The sequence below is a fragment of the Salvia splendens genome, chromosome 2, assembly GCF_004379255.2.
Source record: "Salvia splendens isolate huo1 chromosome 2, SspV2, whole genome shotgun sequence".
Taxonomy (NCBI): Eukaryota; Viridiplantae; Streptophyta; class Magnoliopsida; order Lamiales; family Lamiaceae; genus Salvia; species Salvia splendens.
The window spans coordinates 39,163,602-39,184,331 of NC_056033.1; the positions used below are offsets into that span (position 1 = coordinate 39,163,602).

Consider the following 20,730-nt stretch of genomic DNA (forward strand, 5'->3'; position numbering starts at 1 on the left):
ATCCGCAAATGGTAGTCAGCAACGGCTTCCAGAATCATCGATGGATGTTTGCTTTTGAAACCCGTAGTGAACTGGCCTTTCCACGCCACCGGGCAGTTTTTTCACTCCCAATGCATGCAATCGATGCTGCCTATCATCCCTGGGAAACCGTGCACTGAACCGTGCATATCTAGCAGTCTCTGGCACTCATAAGAGGTTGGCTTTCGTAGGAATCTGGACCAAAGATTTCCTGGATGCCCTTACAAAACTGTCGGAGCACCTCTAGGCTAGTCGTCTCACTCATGTGTAGGTATTCGTCGAACATATCAGCCGGTCCGGCATAGGCAAGCTGCCTAATTGCAGCGGTGCATTTATGAAAAGTAGACAGCCCGATCCGGCCAGTGCAATCACTCCGGAGGGTGAAGCACCTGTACTGTGCTGCCAATGTCACCGCTATATGGGTGAAGAGCTGTTGCGACATTCTGAAACGCCGACAGAAAATCTCTGGTGGGTAACGGGGGTTATCGCCAAAGTAGTCTGCCATCAGCCGCTGGTGCGCTCGGCTATGGTCTCGTGGGATTGTCCGACGATGATGAATCGCACGAAGGAGCGCCGCCTCCTCCAATTCCACCGCCAACGCCGCATCCTCCTCGTCGGCTTCCCTCTGCACCTCATGAATCAGAGAATCCCACGCGCCATTCCACAAATCATCCATTTTTTAAAAGCAATGGAATCCACAAATTTTAGGGAGACAAAGTAAATAAAGAGTTGAAATGGTGTGAAAATAATGAGGGAAATGAGGTGTATTTATAGGTAACTAAATAAATTTAAAAAAATGAAAAAAATAAAATTTGTCCGCCGCCGCTGCCGAAGCACCGCGCAGTAGACCGCCGTGCCGCTCCCCCACCGCCGCGTCCTCGCCGAATACTCGGCGATAGCCCTTCCTCCCCCTCCCATTTGTCCACGCCGGGGTGAACGCCTTTCGTACTATAGATAGCCGCAGCGGCGGCGTCTCCGGGGTGGCTGGCTCCCCGTCCCTATTGTGGATACCCTAATATCCACGTTCACAAATTGCTAGATTTGGCTTGTAAATTAAATAGTTTTTAATTGAATTTTATTCATTTGTTAACTTGTTGATTGCTGGTACATTCTCCATATATCAAGTCATTGATTTGCCTCTAAATCTTGTAACCTATTTTCAATAAGTAGTAATACTAAGTTTTGTGTGAACAAGATTTATCAAAGTATAGCAATAAGAAAGGGAATTGGACTCAAATATTTTTATAAAAGAGCAAAATACTTGGTGTAATAATGGAGTGCTCATTTCAGTTGGAAGAAGCTCGGCTAGAAAGGAGTTCGGTAAGCTCGGCTTACCGAGCTGGAACTAGCCTGGAACTAGCCGAGAAGAAGAAGACAGAAGTCGGTAAGCTCAGCGGTAAGGAAGCTCGGTATGGAAGCTCGGTATGGAAGCTCGGTAAGGAAGCTCGGCGTTGAGCTGGAATGAGCCGAGAAGGAGGAGTTCGGTTGTAAGCCGAGAAGGAGTTCGGTATTGAGCCGAGGAAGGAGTTCGGTCTTGAACCGAGAAGGTAGAAGCAACCTAGCCGAACTAGCCGTTGGAGCAGCAGTTAGTTAGCTGAGATGTAGCGGTTATTCTTCTTGCTTTCTTGATTCTTCTTGTAGTTAGTTAGTAGCAGTTGCTACTTGATTATAGAGCTTTAAATAGCTCACCGTGTATGTAGTTTAGAGTAGAGTTTAATCAATAAAGAGTTTTCCAGTTTTCTCTCCAAGTTTATCATCTTCAATACTCAAAGTGTGAGTGTGTGTGTTTTCTGCATTGTGTGATCTCATACAACAGTGAGTGTGTGTGTGATCTTATTGAGTGTGTGAAAGCCTTGTGTGAGTAAATCCCAACAAGTGGCGCCGTCTGTGGGAAGGGATATTGAAGCTGATTTGCAGAGGATCAAACGGTTTCAGAGATGGCAGCAGGGCTTGATGCAGAAAAGTTCACAGGCAAGAATGATTATGGCCTGTGGAAGATGAAGATGAAGGCGGTTTTAATTCAACAAGGCTTGGCGGCAGTTCTTGCAAAACCAGAGGAGAAAGGAAAGGCTCCAGTGCTTGATGAAAAAGCTCAGGCAAAGATGGAGGAGATGCAGCTCAAGGCACATTCTGCAGTGATTCTGTGCCTTGGAGATAAGGTCTTGAGGGAAGTTCAAGAAGCCAAGACTGCGGTGGAGATCTTGGACAAGTTAGATGAAGTTTACTTGGCCAAATCCTTGGCTAACCGGCTGTATCTCAAGAAGAGGCTGTATGCCTATAGTTTTTCTGGAGATAGGTCCATCATTGAGCAGCTAGAGGAGTTCAACAAGATCATTGATGACCTGGGATCTGTTGATGTCAAGATTTCAGATGAGGATAAGGCCATTCTCACATTGAATGCCTTGCCTAGCTCGTATGACCAGCTAAGTGATGCAATTATCTATGGAAGAGATAAACCTATCACCTATGCAGAAGTCTATTCAGCCTTGATGGCCAAAGAACTCCAGAAGACAGCCAACAGAGGCTCTGCAAGCTCCAATGTTCAAGCTGCAGAGGCTTTGAATGTGAAGAAGTTCAAGAAGCAGAACTTCAAGAAGAAGTTTGAGGGCCCTAAACCCTCAAGTTCTGATGCTCAGAAGGAAACTAGAGCTTGCTATTGGTGCAAGAAACCTGGACATTTGAAGAAAGATTGTCATGCATGGAAGAGAAAGATGGCCTCTGAGGGACATAATCAATCTGATTGTGTGGAGAGTGCTGATCCCCCGGCTCAACTCATGAATATCAGTGATAGTGGGGTCAGTCATAGGTGGATAATGGACTCGGGGTGCAGCTTCCATATGTGCCCCAATAGAAGCTGGTTTCATGATCTTCAAGAAGCATCGGGTACGGTTGTTCTTGGTAATAATCACATTTGTCAGATCAAAGGAATAGGGAAGGTAAAGCTAAGCCTACAAGATGGCTCTATAAAGATCCTAACTGGGGTGAGGTATATTCCAGAAGTGAAGAGGAACCTCATCTCATTGGGAATGCTGGAGCAGAAAGGGTTCACCATATTGATGAGTCAAGGAAAATTGTTTGTGAAATCTGGAGATGCAGTGATGATGGAGGCTGACAGAGAGCATATTCTCTATTATCTGAAGGCTAAGGCTGTTGATGGAGAAAGCAATGCAGTGTCGGATGATTCCATAATGCTATGGCACAAGAGATTGGGCCACCCAGCCGAAGGAAGCTTGAAAGAACTCATCAAGAAGGGTCTGATCTCTGGAGATTTCAACAAGATGGACCCCTGTGAGCAATGTATACTTGGAAAGGCTAAGAAGGCACCCTATCCTACAGGTATTCACTCTTCTACAGCCCCTTTAGACTACATACATAGTGATCTTTGGGGGCCTTCACCGGTGTGTTCAATTGGTGGAGGAAAGTATTATCTAGCTATCATTGATGACTATACAAGAAAGTTGTGGGTATATATTCTTAAAGAAAAATCTGAAACACTCACAAAGTTCAAGATATGGTGTAAGGAGGTTGAGCTAGAGAAGGGTAGGAGTGTTAAATGCTTAAGGACAGACAATGGCCTAGAGTTCTTGTCTGCTGAGTTTGATCTGTTTTGTAAAGAGAAGGGTATGAAGAGGCACCGGACTGTTCCTGGTAATCCTCAGCAAAATGGTGTTGTGGAAAGGATGAATAGGACAATCCTAGAGAGGGTGAGGTGCCTACTTCTTGGGTCTGGTTTGAGCAGCAGATTCTGGGGTGAGGCTGTGTATACAGCAGCCTATCTCATCAATAAATGCCCATCTACTGCCCTGAAATCTGAAACTCCTGATTACATGTGGTATGGAGCTCATAGTGACTACTCAAAATACAAGGTGTTTGGGTGTGTGGCCTATGCTCATGCTAGGCAAAGTAAGCTTGAAGCTAGGGCTCTGAAATGTATCTTGCTGGGGTATCAGAGGGGTGTTAAGGGGTATAGGCTCTGGTGTATTGAGCCCGGTAAGCAGAAGGTCTTGGTGAGTAGGGATGTGGTGTTCTTGGAGGATCAGATGCCATTCCTGAAAGATAAGCTGGACTCCAGTGAAGATGAGGGTGATTTCTTCAAGGTGGAGCCTGTGGGGGTTGGCCTAGGAGCAGGTGGAGTTATTGACTCAGGGAGAGAGTCTGATTCAGATAAAGAAGAAGCTCCAACTCAGGGCAACCAGGCTGGTGAGTCTATATCAGACTCTATCAGAGACTATCAGCTTGCAAGGGACAGAGTTAGAAGAGAAACAAGGCCACCAACAAAGTTCTCTGATGTTGTGTATTATGCTCTGTGTGCAGCTGAAGGTATTGATGGTGCAGATCCACTCACATATAAAGAAGCTATGCAGAGTAAAGATAGAGAAAGATGGATTGAAGCCATGAATGAGGAAATAGAGTCTTTACTCAAGAACAAAACATGGATTTTGGTGGACAAATCCAAGCTGAATACAGATGGAAAGGAGAGGAAGCTGATCAGTTGCAAGTGGTTGTTTAAAAAGAAGGTAGAAACCACTGATAAAGACAGAATCAGGTTCAAGGCAAGGCTGGTGGCTAGAGGCTTTACACAGCAGGAGGGAATCGATTTCAATGAAGTGTTTGCACCTGTTGTGAAGCACACTTCGATTAGGATTCTATTGGCTGTGGTGAATCAGCTTGACTGGGAGCTACAACAGCTTGATGTGAAGACAACCTTCCTCAATGGAGATCTAGAGGAAACTATCTTCATGGAACAGCCAGAGGGCTATGTGAAGATTGGAGAAGAAGGCAAGGTGTGCCTGTTACAGAAAAGTCTTTATGGACTTAAGCAAAGTCCTAGACAGTGGAATAAGAAGTTTGATGCACAGATGAAGAAGATTGGCTTCTCCAAGTCAGAATATGATGATTGCATCTACATCAAGAAGGCAGGCAGGACTCCCGTTGCCTACCTATTACTCTATGTGGATGATATGCTACTTGCAGGGCCTTCTATGACAGAATTCAGAAAGTTAAACAAGATCTGAAGTCAAGCTTTGAAATGAAGGATCTAGGAGAGTCAAGGAAGATCCTAGGCATACATATTCAGAGAGATAGAGGCTGCAAGAAGCTGTGGATGCTGCAAACTGACTATATTGAGAAAGTTTTGCAGAGATTCAAAATGGAAAATGCAAAAGCTGCATCAACTCCTCTGTCCCAGAGTTTTAAGCTATCAAAGGAACAAGCCCCTAAAACTAAGCAAGAGGCTGATGAGATGGAGGCTATCCCTTATGCTAGTGTGGTTGGAAGTGTTATGTACACTATGATTTGTACAAGACCAGATTTGGCTCATGCTATCTCAGTGACTAGCATATACATGGCAGACCCGGGGAAGGAGCATTGGAATGCTCTTAAGTGGATATTGAGGTACATGAAGTCAACTAAGGACTGGGGGATTGTGTTCAATGGCTGGGAAGGTGAATCTGAGGAGGTTGTGCAGGGCTATTGTGATGCAGACTATGCTGCAAACCTGGACAACAGAAAGTCCCAAACAGGTTATCTTTTCACCATGTTTGGAACTGTAATCAGCTGGAAGTCAGGGTTGCAAAGTGTTGTTGCTCTCTCAACAACAGAATCAGAGTATATAGCTCTCACTGCAGCTGTACAGGAGAGTTTTTGGATTCAGGGAGTGATTTCTGACTTTGGTTTTGACCAAAAGACAATGGTGATTCATTGTGACAGCAGCTCGGCTATGTGCTTGGCTAAACATCCGGGTTTTCATGAAAGGAGCAAGCACATAGACATAAAGTTGCATTTCATTAGAGATGAGATTGAAAAGGGGAGAGTGAAGGTGATTAAGATTAACACCTTGCACAATCCGGCTGACATGCTAACAAAGTCTCTAGGTAGAGACAAGTTTGATCATTGCAAGAAATTGATCAATGTTTGTGCAAGAACTGAGATGAGCCCTCAGGTGGAGAATTGTAATAATGGAGTGCTCATTTCAGTTGGAAGAAGCTCGGCTAGAAAGGAGTTCGGTAAGCTCGGCTTACCGAGCTGGAACTAGCCTGGAACTAGCCGAGAAGAAGAAGGCAGAAGTCGGTAAGCTCAGCGGTAAGGAAGCTCGGTATGGAAGCTCGGTATGGAAGCTCGGTAAGGAAGCTCGGCGTTGAGCTGGAATGAGCCGAGAAGGAGGAGTTCGGTTGTAAGCCGAGAAGGAGTTCGGTATTGAGCCGAGGAAGGAGTTCGGTCTTGAACCGAGAAGGTAGAAGCAACCTAGCCGAACTAGCCGTTGGAGCAGCAGTTAGTTAGCTGAGATGTAGCGGTTATTCTTCTTGCTTTCTTGATTCTTCTTGTAGTTAGTTAGTAGCAGTTGCTACTTGATTATAGAGCTTTAAATAGCTCACCGTGTATGTAGTTTAGAGTAGAGTTTAATCAATAAAGAGTTTTCCAGTTTTCTCTCCAAGTTTATCATCTTCAATACTCAAAGTGTGAGTGTGTGTGTTTTCTGCATTGTGTGATCTCATACAACAGTGAGTGTGTGTGTGATCTTATTGAGTGTGTGAAAGCCTTGTGTGAGTAAATCCCAACACTTGGCAATGTTTATATTACACAAACAATTTTCCAATTAGTTTCACCACCTATTTATAGGTCAAAGGGGCCTTTTAAAATGAGATTTTGAATCATTTTAATGGTAAATTGATATCTTGAACAGTGCTAGTCAAAGTGTTCATATTTCATACCGTTCGGAGACATTACATTATTTTACTCCCTCCATTTTTTTAAAAATAACAACTATTTTCATTTTGAATCGTTCCTTAAAAATAGAAACTTTAGAATCTTTCTATTTTAGGACATGGACCTCACAATCCACTAACTCTACTTTCTCTACTTTTTCTCTCCTTCTCTCTTATTTTACTCAATTTTCTTTTGGATCTCTTTTATTTTACCAATTTTTCTCACTTATTTTACCAATTGTGCATTATAATCGGCGTTTTTCAAATGTTTCTATTTTTTTTAAATACGGAGAGTATAAATTTTATTCCCTCACAAAGATACTAATTTAATCATAAGAGCATCCACAACCGTGCTCTTGCCAGCGGCACGGTTGTGGGCCCGGGCGGTACTATTCATGCCTGCTCTCTGGCAAGAGCACAACACCCACAATTGTGCTCTTCCGCAAGGACGAGCACAATTAATATAAAATTCAATTACACAAAAACATTTCCATAATATTAAAATTCATTTAAAACCCACAATAAATATTACAAATGACAAATAAAATTAAACATTGCATAATTAAAATCCTAAAAATTAAAAATTACATAATTAAAATCCTAAAAATTAAAAATTACATAATTAAAATCCTAAAAATTAAAAATGACACTACTCGTTGCCGAATTTCGCCCACATGTGGTTGATTAGGTCTTCTTGTAGTTGATTGTGGATTCGAGTATCGCGCATTGTGTGTCTTGTCTCGATCCTCTGGCCAACCGTCGTATGCTCGCCTCGGCGTAGGGGAGACCTCGCTGTTGAGCTTCCGGCTTCGTCCTCGTCGTAGAAGCTAGCCGCCCTCGGCCCTTCGTCGGCTATAATCATGTTGTGTAATATGAATGTGTGTATTTATAGATGATTTTGGGGAAAAAAAAATAAAAAAAAATCAAAAAAATTCAGAAAAAACAGGAAAAAAACGGCCATATTTTTGGGATTTGGAAAATATTTTTTTTTTATTTTTTAGCATTATTTATAATTAAATACCGATTTTAAAAAAAAAAATAAAAAAAAGTTTAAACACAACGGCTATGCCGTTGACGAATGAGAGCGCGCCACGTGTGCGTCCGCTGGCACGGACGTGCTCGATACATCGAGCAGCGCCGTGCCAGCGGCGCGGCTGCAGCGGCGGCGATCCTGCGCCTTGCCAACGGCGCGGACGGCGGTGGCGTCTTTCGCCACCGCTGCGGATGCTCTAAACCCTAGCTTCAGAAAATTAACTTTTATGTGAGCGAGCCGCCGTCATCATAAACAAACGCAACAGCCCGTTCTCTCTATTTAATGAACGAAAATTCATCTCATTCTTCAATCAATCCTTCCTCTTTTTCTCCATCTCCTTTGAGATCCAATTAGTAGTACTTCATTATCCTTAAATTCTTCTATTGTTTTTCATTCTGATTGAATTTTAAATGGCGGATGAAGATTATTGAATTCTTATCCTACACACTGAATTCAATTTTGTGTTGATTACTTACTCCGCTTATTATCTGACGCTATCCCTCTTTCTCTGCCCTAATTGTTTTATTCGCCGTTATTTTTCAAAATGTTTTTGTTTTGATTTTGGTTGAATCCTTGTTTAGATCTCGTTGATTCTATTCGTTGAGCGAAATTTTGTGTCAAAAATCAACATTGTTCGGTGATGAGAGAAAGCGGACGGGCGGACAGAACCTGATGCAGTGTTGAATGTCCTCATAATTTCTTTTTCTGGAAATGCCTCTGAGAACGAATTTATAGATCCTATTATAATTTTGTTTATTACATTTTCTTTTTAAATTCTTTGCATTTTTAAGCAAACACATGATTTTATGATTTAATTTGTTGTCTTGTAGAGTTTAATGGTTGCTGCTATGATGAACAAACCAATATATGTCTGGACAAATGAAACAATGTTTGTGATTGTTTATCCGAGTTCTGAGCAGAAACCTTTTCCCACACACACTCCATTCTTAATTTTAGTGATTTTTTGTGTGTAATTTAATTTCTTTGTGAATCCGTCGAGGTGAGGAATGCCGATCGGACTTTTGAATGACGATCTAAAACTGCCAGACTACAATTATCTGATCGATGGATCTTCAATTTTCAAATTTTGCTATTACTCAGTATAATTTTTTTTCTTCTATTGTTAATAGAGCTCTCAATGATGTCAAAATAATAATTATAATGTTTCAGCCTTGTCTGAAATTCTCTTGTTGACAATTATATATCTGAGGGAGCTCTATTTTGGTCTAATTTCATTCGAGTTTGATGCTAAATGGTCAAAATAAAATTAAGCATTACATGGATTTGAAATATGAGGCTGAGATTGTGGAATATTAACTTGAGAATGTAGTTTTGAAAATATTGATAATTGATCTAAACTTTGGGCGATTAGTACTTTCTTGGAGGTTCTAAATCAAATTCATGTTATGTTAAGCTTAACTGGTAAGGAGAGAAAATGTACATGGTTACCCAAGCAAAGATATTAAAATGTTGCTGCTATACTCCAATTTGAGAAATTTCGGAATATGAGTTTAAATTCGCTGAGGAATTTAATTCGCTTACCTTTTGAAATTTGGGTCCGAGGCATGCTAATTTTTCGGGGTTTACACCTTTTTATATTTACTCTCTTCATTTTTCTTATTATTTCTCTTTCAATAATTATAGATTTACTAAGCTATCCTTTAATCCATCTCTTAAAAATTTCATTTTACCTCCCTTCAAACTATTTGCGCTACACTCTTAAAAGTCAATCTTCTTTCATACACATTTTTAGTTTCCCAATTTTAGGTATTAATTGCCATACAACATAAATCTTTATTTAAACAGGTCCACCAGCAATCACCTAAAATATGAACAATTCAGTTGGGTACAGTAGTTACATATCATATGCTATGCTATCAGAATACTAGTTTCTTTTAGTATTACAATGTTGTTTTTGTGTATGGATCTCTCTCCCTTTACTTCAAAAAAGTAGGAGATTGTCAATCATTCATACTTAAAACAAACACCACCAACCATAATCCTCTACCTGTTTCGTCAGTAGAATATCTCACCTTCGCAAAGCTCTGCGTCTGAAAAAACAAAAAAGGTAGGAAGATATCAATCGGTGTTCTACAATCAGAGAAATGTTCATAACAAAGGTAGGTGGCCTTTTCATAACCTTAATTAGCTTACTGAACTTACTTTTTTGAATGATGTTAAACCTTGCAACTTTTATGAATTCTTTACCTGCTATGAGACACATTGTCAAGCTTGAAACAGAATCAAGTACGCTTCACAACAACTTTTAGGACTTCATTCCCCAAAATTTCCCTGACGTTCCTTTAGTATATTTTTGGCCTGAGTACAAAAGAGATTGGTTATGATCATCTATCTCAATCTGGTTAAGTGTTGGAATATCTGCAATATCATTTGGAATCTCATCCAAGTATGGACAACGATGAAGCATTAGGCACTGAAACCCTAAGTGAGGTAAAGTTCTGTACAGAGCCTTTGAGCGTATACCCTCTGTGCGGGATGCATATAATAGAAGTGGTGCATGAGCTATGCATAGTGTCTTTAAGATGTAAATCATACCAACTAACACTTACACGGTGATGATTTTGGAGGACTTGTGGAAGAAATGCCTTCTCAAGATAAGATTAGGGAAGTAGTCCGTAACAGAAAGAAGCAACTTCTCATGCCCGGCCTGTCTCAAGAAGATGCTTATCTTCCTAATTTGGATCAAAAAAAGATTCTTTTTTATAAACAGAAGGATGCTTAACTTCTGAGGGTTGCATGCTTGTAGTAATCTGAGTATGAATCAGAACTGAACATTTCAAAGCTCTGCATCTGACAAACAAAAAGAAAAAAAATGACAGGAATTGACCGACTTTGTATGAACTGAGAAATGTTCAAAACAGAGGAAGATGAGTGGCAAAGCGTGTCGTTTCATAACCTCTTATTCACCTTACTAATCTTATGACATATTCCACTGATCTATCTATTTAGTGTCAACTGAGGCAATTTGAAACGTCTGAAGTTAGCATTGATAATCATATTTACAACTTGTTTCTTTCCACTCATATAGTACTATCACTTATTTGCCTTTGAATGCTCTCACTTGAGTTGTTTATACAAACCTGTTCAACTACATTAACAAGGACTGCTCATGCAAACAAACATATAACTTTGAGAAATACTACACATGATAACGCACTTATATGATACCAGCTTGCAAACAAGTAGGATTTTTATCAACCATTCATACTAAAACAAATATCAACAACCATTGCACCTTTATTTCTTTGCCTTTTTCGTCGGTAGAATATTTGATAACCTATACCTCCTCAAAGCGCTGCATCTGAAAAAATATGACAGAAATCAACCAACATTCTACGAACCGATAAATGTAAAAAAGATAGGAAGATGATTAGCTATTGCAACTTCTATGAGTTCCTTACACTGTATGATGGACACAGTCAGGTCTGAAAGAGGATCAAGAACGCTTCACAACTACCTTTAGGGGGTCATATTTGTGATCTTTCCTGTGTATATCTTGTATTTTATTTGCCGAATACAAAAGAGATTGATTGTGATCATCGATCCCAATCAGTTTAAGTGTATGAATATTTCCAATATTTTCAGCAACCAAGGTAAATAAGTCAGACGTGGCACATATGAACCATGCATCTCCAATTTCAGTTTCTCAACTCGATCCAGATGTATAAGATTGTCAAACCTCGTTCCAGAGTAACATATTCCCAACTTTTTAATGTTGGGAATCATTTTCACCATCTTAACACTGCACTCAAAGTCTATTGCCATGGAAAGCGTTTGCAAGTTTACTAGAGAAAGAGTTACTCTTTCGGGAAGGGGTAAAGGTTGAAATGAGAAGGCGATAAGATGTCTCAACTGCCCCAGACTCCAAATCTCTACTGGCAAACGAACATAAGATCTATAAACTAGACTTTGCCCAATCAGATCATTCAAGCACCTCTCCGCCACCAGTTCTTTCCTTTCAAATTCAAATTGATGTTCCAACAATCCCTCAGCTACCCAAAGTTTGATGAGTTCAGAGACATGGATGTCATAATCTTGAGGGAAGGCTGCCATATACAAGAAACACTTCCTCAAGTGTGGAGGCAAGTGATTGTAGCTCAAAGATAATATTGATACCAACGGCCCATCATTTGCTTCAGTTTGCTGCCACAACTTTGGAGTTCTAGGAATCCTCGATAAAAGTCCTGCCACATTAACAATTGAGAGGGGCAGTCCTCCACATCCTTTTACAATCTTTTCCCCAACACTACGCAGCTCATGAGGACAATCTTGATCACCGAAAACCTTGCGTTGGAACAAACGCCAGCTTTGTTCGTCATCCAAGAAACGCATCATATGAACGGGGTTCCAACTGCTAGTAGCATAAGTAGCCACATCCATTAGCGTTGTGGTTAATATGATCCGGCTTCTATCTTCATTGTCAGGAAGTAGACTCTTCACGTGAGCCCAAGCTTCTGCACTCCACACGTCATCTATTATTATTATTATCAGATACCTACTCCCCAATAAGATTTTGTGAATTTCAAGCTTCTGTGCTTTGATTACTTTGAATGAATACCTTTCAACTGGATATACTTTTCCCTTGAGCGAAGCTAGTAATTGCGAGAGCATACTTGGTATACTATAATCTTGTGATATTGTGACCCAAGCTCAAATATCAAAATATTGCTCAATCGATGGATGATCATAAGAGCATGCGCAGCGGTGGACGGACGGCGTCCGTCCGTCCGTGCCAGCGAGCAGGCGACGTGGCGGCACGCGATTGGGCAACGACATAGCCGTTTCCTTTGAATTTTTTTTATTAAAAATTCGGTATTTAATTTTTAAAAATGATAAAAAATTAAAAAAAAATATTTTCCAAATCCCAAAAATATGGCCATTTTTTTGCCCGTTTTCTGAATTTTTTTGATTTTTTTTATTTTTCCTCCCAAAATCATCTATAAATACACACATTTATCATCCATTTATCACTTCAAATCATCTCTCATTCATAATTCTCATACAAACTATCTACACCTTTATCTCTCACTCAAAACCTCAAATGGATTTCACCCATCTTATGGCGGAAGCGGAGCGCGAAGAACAAGAATACTACGAACAACATCGTGCCGCTTACGACTCATATGTCGCGGCGAATACCCCCGCTCCTCCTCCTCAACGAAATAGATCAATTCGGCAACGCGTAGTGGTTTTTTTAATTTTAGGATTTTAATTATGTAATTTTTAATTTTAAAGCTTTTAATTATGTCTTTTTAAATTTATTTGTAATTTTTAATGTTATTTCGGTTTTTTAATGAATTTTCATATTATGGAAATGTTTTTGTTTAATTGAATTTTAAATTGAATTGTGCTCGTCCTTGCAGAAGAGCACAACTGTGGGTGTTGTGCTCTTGCCACAGAGCAGGCAGAAAAAAGTGGGGCCGGATCCACAACCGTGCCGCTGGCAAGAGCACGGTTGTGGATGCTCTAAATAGCTTTAGCAAGGGTAGACTTACCCAGTGGCGGACGCATAAATATTTTATGGCAGGGGCTGTACAGTAATTTTTTTAGTTAACAAACACTTCTTTCGTCTTTTAAAAATAGAGATTTATGTGGCAAAACGAGTTTTAAAGTGAAATTGATATAGTATGAAACAAAAATTGATAAACTAGTTGAAACAATATTAGTCGTAGTGGAACCCACATCGTTAGTAGTGTAATATGTGATGAAAATGTTTCAAAATTTAAAAATGAATAATGAATCAAAATTATAAACATTTAAACTTAATGTATACTCATATGAGTATATGTAACATGTACTGGTACATTTTTAACTTACCGTGCAACAATTGAACAATTTTAATACACTAAAAAGTAAGTACTAATAGAAGTAGAACACGTGATATAGCTAGGCGTAGCCTATAGGTAAGGGACTTGACAGTCACTAATTTTACTATTATTATTAATTTAATTAGTCATGGTTTATCTCATCTTCTTCCTCAAACAGCAACACGACATCCATTTTTTTTAAAACTTCCTTTTGCAATTTCAAACTTTTGCCCCTCCTTCTTATTCAATCTTTTACATTTTAGACTTCACATACTATAGTTTAGTGAGGGCTAAAGACATTTTTCAGAAATTTAAAAAAAATTTAAAGTACAAAATATTAAAAAAAAAATTGGGGAGGGCTTAAGTCCTTCCTCCCTTGGCTGTGTGTCCGCCACTGGACTTACCAATGCCTGCCATTCCGACAATAGGGAGGATTTGTAGGCCGGGATAGGATGTGCAGGGAGTTATTCGGTCCATCATCTGTCGTATATCTTCATCAAAACCAACCACAACCACATCATCTTTGGTTGGATATATTGATGGTGAATCACTCGGATCTTCATCTGCTAATTCTCTGCCACTTGAATTCAATTTCTCCACTAATCTCGTCAACCTGTATGTCATGTTTGCTGATTGTGGAAGTAGTGCTCGGCCGTTGTTTGCCCCGGCGTGACGTAGGCTGGCGCCGAATATTTCAGCGCCGCATATGAAACCGTGTAGGTGAACAAGCGTTGTTGTTCGTCCATCACGTCCAACTTCTTGTTTATTCTGTTGCAGGCAACCATTATCTAGTCACATAGGTAAGATATATAGATTTCTTCGTTGGTATGACTAGCCATGAGTACGAAGATGAAAGCACCAATTGTTAAGGGATGATTTCTCTTAACAAGATTCCGGCGTCGCGATTGCAATCGTCGGAGGGATAAAAGGTAGTCGCGAGAGCTTTGCCCGTCGATCAAACCAAGAACAATACGAAATTGAAATAAAAGCGTGAAAATAAAATAGAAGGATAATTGATATTTCTTGAATGATCGAAATGAATAACGATGTCCACTATTTATAATAGTGGATACCCTAACTTAAGGAACAAGAAAATAATCCTAATAAATATGAAAAGATTTGGTAAATCAATAACTAAATAATTAATAAAGATATGGTGATATTATTGAAGATATGCTCGTATCAACGTACTTGCCGAAAAATTTTAAGTTATGAGACAATTGCAAAAGTGTCGTAAATTATAATTTAATTAGCTAACTTTGTAAGCTGTGGTATAAATCATAAGTCAACCAAAATTGTAATTTAATTGGCAATTTTCCCTTTTATTTATGATACATAGAAGGAGATAATCGCTTTAAAAAGGATAAATGACTTTGGACAGTTTATTATATATTATAAAATAGATTATTTAATCATCAATCAGAGTGGCGCAGCGGAAGCGTGGTGGGCCCATAACCCACAGGTCCGAGGATCGAAACCTCGCTCTGATAATTTTTATATATATATTTTTTATTTTTCATTTGTCCGAACAAACATTTAACTTTGAGAAACACAAAAAAACTATCACCATTATTTGAAACTAGCTTGCTCATAAGTAGTAAGCGTTTATCAACCATTTATACTTAAGAATATGACTGGCATACAGACATTCATCTTCAACCAATAAAGTTGATAAGAATGTAAAAGTTTAAAGCAAGAACAAACAATTTATTCTTTCCTAGTTCTAATGGAATTTGGTTCCCGTTTTTCACAAATAAAGCTATTTACCGAATGGAACAAAGTCCTCAACCATTTAACTTGATACAGAGTCCTATTCTTGTAGACGAGTACAAGAATGTGAATCCAAACAAACATTTATCTTGAGAAGTAGTACATTACCATTCACAGTTATTTAAAACCAGCTTGCAAACAAGTAGGATTTTATCAACAATTCATACCTAAATAAACATCACCAACCATTGCACCTTTAATTCTCTGTCTCTTTAATCAGTAGAATATATGATAAGCTACCCCATCAAAGCTCTTGCATCTGAAAAACCAAAGTAAAAAATGACAACCGGCATTCTATGAACTGAGAAGTGTTCAAAAGAGAGGAAGATGTTTAGCTATTGACTAAAGTGTGTACATTTGCATAACCTCTCAATTAGCTTACTGTAAAAAGTATGGTTGCTAAAAATTATGTTAAACCTTGCAACTTTTATGAAAACTTTACCTTATGTCAAGCACACTCACAATCCAGTGTGAAAACTTTACCTTATGTCAAGCACATTCACAACAACAACCTTTCCTCAAAATTCTCAGTGTTCCTCTTGTATTTTGTTTGCCGGGTGTAAACGAGATTGGTTCGGATCATCGATATCAATCAGCTGCAGTGATGGAATCTTTCCAATATCATATGGAATCTCATCCGAGTATGGACAACGATGAAGCGTTAGGCATTGGAGCCTCGGAAAGTGACTACATTCAGCTGTCCAACACTTGAGATTTGATTCATCAATAAGCAGATGTATCAAATTACCAAATTCCTCATCAATGGTTTCCCAGTGCTCCCCATAGCAAGGATACTTCTTTAGTTTCAACACTTGAAGATTTGGCAACGAACCAACAATCGTCATATCATTCCAAGAAATCCATCCGCCAATCAATTCTAACTTTATCAGAGATTTAGGAAAAGCAAGATTGTCAAGATGTGGCACAAATGAACTATGCACCTCAAATTTCAACTTCCCAAGTAGACGAAAATGTGTAAGATTGTCAAGATGGTAACCTACACCAAACTTCATTCCAGAGTAGCATATTCCCAACTTTTTAATGTTGGGAATCATTCTCACCATCCTTCCTCTACAAGCAAAGTTTGTTTCTAGAGAAAGAGTTGATCTTTTGGGAAGGAGTAAAGGGCAAAATGAGAAGGCGATAAGATGTCTCAGTTTCCTCAAGCTCCAAATCTCCACTGGCAAACGAACATCAGATCTATAAATAATAAAAGTCTGCAGATTCTGAAGCTTTTCTATAGCTGGAGGGACAATACTATCAGGAATGTTGGAAGCAAGGTAAGTGAGATCAATCAATTTAAACACTTGACCTAGCTCCCAATATGAATGATCGTTTCTCCGCTAATCTCCTCAACCCTAATTTTGTATTTATTGCAGAATCAGTCCGTTGCCGTATGTAGTCAACCGTTGAATCGAGCCTCGTCAGCCAACTCCCCCAATTGGTCTGAAAGTTTGACAGTGTCTATGGTAGATTTTGCGGGGAGAAAAGATACTGAATGATTTCTTTAGTTGCAATTGCTACCTCCCTCCCTTATTGATTTATGTTTGAGATTAAAGTGCAACACAACAGCTTTGTCGTGGATGGATATAATCTGTTGTTCAACAGGAGGAGTGATGACATCATCTTCTAATTGAAGTAAGCTTTGTTGCAGGGAATCCACATGAATTTCGGTTGGGATTTGAATCACCCCTCATTTGGATGCAAAAGTTAAAACTCGTTTGTGGTCTATTGATCCAAATGTAATTCTAAATCGTACAATTTTTATTGGGTCATAAATCATTAATCTACATATATTCTTATCCAATTTTCGATATATCCAATTTAATAACTTTGATCATCTTTAATAATTCACTCAAATTTAAATGACATAGATACTTAGCTTCAAAGGTACTAAAAACAATCTTATTTTTTATTTTCTAGTAAAAATACCTATATTTAAGTTTACACTAAATTAAAATCATTTTTTTCAAATTTTATGAGTAAAAAAGATATAATATAAATAATATTATTTTAAGTTTGAATTTATTATAAATAGATGGATTAAATAATATTTTATGTTATATTTACACTAAAATAAATTTAAATTTAACATAAATGGTTCATATCATACATTATTATATTATTTTCTTTTATAAAAGTAGTATACGAATGGAGTTAGGTTTCTAATTCAACTAATAAAAAAGAAAAGAAAAGACAGTCAACAATCTTAATATAATATCGTACTCCTAAGAGAAAGATTTAATGAAGTCTTGTCGGGTAGATCACATTTTTAGGCGCATATCAATCAAGAATAGAAGACTAAGGTGAGATGATTATTAGTATTAATTATTATTATTAGTGAGCCTACTATCATTGTATTGCAATTTTAATACCTAATTTGGCCAAACAAGTGTGAACTCGGCGTTATTCACATAGTATAAAATACACATATGAATTCTACCCATTTTCAGAATATTAGGTGTGCGTATTTTCAATTCTACGATACTAGTACTCCATTAGACTATGTAAGATTAGTGTTTATGCGAGTGTTAGGCATTTTTTATGTGACTATATTAATGTCAGATAATATTGGCCTACTTCAAACAATGTACTTTAAACTGTCTGTCAAATTATCATGATTTATTAATAAGTCACTATTATGGGCAGACTCAAGTGAGGCCAACGAGGGACTCAATCCCTCATTTAAATTAAATTTTTAATATTTTTCCTATATAAAATTTATATATTTGTCTAAATTTAAGTGTAAATTATTGTGCAAAGTCCTCGTCAATCATCTAAATTATCTCATTATCATATGATTATTTATCTAAGATTAAGGTATGAGAGAGGGGACATTATGACTAATTATTACTATAAGACTATCCATCATATGATTTGGTTGTGGAATTTAATCTTATGAACCAAATATGATACATATTCAATCATAAGATATAATGTTAGATGATTTGGGCTACTTCATGTACAATTTAATTTTGATCAATCGAGAAACTCATAATCGACTACTAATCTTTTTTCATGAAAGATATTCTATTTGTTCGTAATTAAAATATTGAGTTCGAGACATTTCTTTTTAGTATAAAAATTAAAAATATGTTTTGAGATCAAGTAAATAGATAATTGAAATGAAAAGAAAATAAAGTAAGATAGAAAGAAAATGTAAAATAAAAGAGAGGATATTTTATTTGTTAATTAGAAAGATTCAACTATCTTGGATTGCATAAAAATAATTACGACTCAACTATATATAAATCTAGGATTGCCTAAAAATAACATTACATCTCTTCTTTCATGAAAGAAAAGAATCCAACTTTTGTTCAGAAAAAAAGGAGTAGAAAAAGAGGGATCAGTTTCAAAACAACTTTCAGTTACTGAGGATAATAAAATGCAGATTCTGAATTGATACACATTAATTTATATGGTTGAACTGTACAATGAATTAATCAAATTACCGACAAGAGGGAATGAGTCCGTGCCCCATGGCCCCACCACCGTCGGTGGGGGAGTTTCATTCAAGGTAAAATAACCCTCCCAAGTGCTGCGATTGTTGTACTCTCTCTAGTCTCTTCCATTAAAGTTACCTACAATTTCACACTAACTCTTCTCACTTCTCACTGCACAACTCTCAAGCACCCAAAATCACTACGTCTTCTTTGACTATTGGAATTCAAGAACTCAAAACCAGTAGCTCTGAGAGAGAAGGGGGTAGTGATTTTGAGAAGCAGAAATGAGAGATGAAGAAGGGCAAACAGTTCCTAGCAGCAGCAGCAGCAGCAGCATAAATGGAGCAGCAAATATGAGTGTGAAGAAAGATGGGTGTGGATTTGAGGGGGTGTTTGGGAGAGGGAAGTACAAGCTGTGGGCTTTGGGTGCCATAACTCTGCTGGCAGTCTGGTCGATGTTCACTGGCACTGTCACTCTAAAATGGTCTGATGTTAACCTCAAACACGCCTCTAATGACTTGGACCCCTCTCTCCATTCTGATCTTGATGTTCTGGTACTCATTTCTCATCACTCTTTCTCTTTTGGTTTATCTTATTTACTGTCATTTTTACTAAGCTGGCTTGAGATCTGATGAAGTACTATTGAGATGGAATCAAAAATTGGATCTTGAATAGTTACACATGCTAAAAGTTGGATCTTGGTAGTTCATAAACAAGTGATCCGATCAAAAGCTAGAATAAAAATTCAATCTTTGGAAGAATTAAGACCAATCATGATTTACTTTCTTGGTTTTGGTGTTGTAGGATGTGGATGCGAGGGAAAAGATGGTGAAGCAAATGTGGAATGTGTACAAGCACAGCAGTGTTGCTAAATTGCCAGGCTTTTGGAGGGATGCGTTTGGGGCAGCATACCAAGACTTGACCAGTGAGATTGCCAATGTCAGGAACTCTGCCTTTTGGGAGATTGCAAAAATGTCGTTCCGCGCAGCCGACATCTACGACTCGCCCCCGGCTGAATCAGCGGCTAGGTATGCCTCTCAGTTGAGCTCCTCAGATTTTGAGGCTGAATTGATATGATACTTTTTGAACATTGTGTTTCTTTGCTACTAAGTTGAGATAATAGGATGGTTTGGGATTTGCAATACGTATGGAGTATTAGGAGACCTAATTTCAAGGTCATTCTATCTATCAAAGTGTGTGTATGTGTTAAGATCTAATGTTTGGACTAAGACATCATGATTTGTTCACAAATAGGTATGTTGGATCAAATTGGATTCTAGCATTGGTGCATTATGTTGTACTACTAAATGGATTATGAAATAATAGGATGGTTTGGGAAAGCTCTCCATTTTCTTTCTAGGATTTGCAATGCATATGATTCGATGGATTAAGTTCAAAGCCGTTCAATCTAGCATCAACGTATATGTGCTAAGACGAAATTTATCCAGATATAGGATTTTTTAGTCTTCATGTGATGGGATTTGACCATATACTTCATTGTCTAGAAAAAGAAAGTGGATTGTGTTTGCATATGATTTCCTCTAACAATTGGATCTCGTACATTCTTTTAAACGCAGAGAATCGAAGGAGGATGTGCGACTAAGAATCAAGTTGGGGAAGACAAGAAAGCAGAAATGAGAGCAATTGCAAGTGTTAGCAGCCTCAATCATGTATTTTTTGGATTTCTCCATCACATTATTATATGAAATCATGGAGCATATATTTATAAGTTATTTCACCATATATATATACTGGCTTGGGGCATCCTTATTGAAAGGTGTTGAGGTGCCTCAATGCTTAGTAATATATTTACAGTTTTACACTAGAGCATGCTCCAAATGGGAGAATAGCTGTAATAAATCTTGATCCTATCAAATTTAGGTCATCCGCAACGCTGTCTCTTATCCGTCTCTTAACCGTCTCATCTCTTAACT

The 20,730-nt window shown here is 38.3% G+C and overlaps 1 protein-coding gene and 1 non-coding gene across 2 annotated transcripts; both read left to right on the top strand.

Annotated features, from left to right (window-relative positions):
- The first annotated feature begins 8,164 nt into the window (after positions 1–8,164).
- On the top strand, positions 8,165–8,254 carry LOC121793218. The gene has a single exon (XR_006049056.1). It is a non-coding gene; the product is annotated as a small nucleolar RNA R16 (small nucleolar RNA).
- A 10,635-nt stretch (positions 8,255–18,889) lies between these two features.
- Positions 18,890–20,706, top strand: LOC121766078. The gene is made up of 3 exons (XM_042162419.1): positions 18,890–19,350; positions 19,601–19,824; positions 20,374–20,706. Exons 1-3 carry the CDS (start codon positions 19,081–19,083, stop codon positions 20,432–20,434), a joined length of 555 nt encoding a protein of 184 aa, XP_042018353.1. The 5' UTR covers positions 18,890–19,080; the 3' UTR covers positions 20,435–20,706.
- The last annotated feature ends 24 nt before the right edge of the window (positions 20,707–20,730 follow it).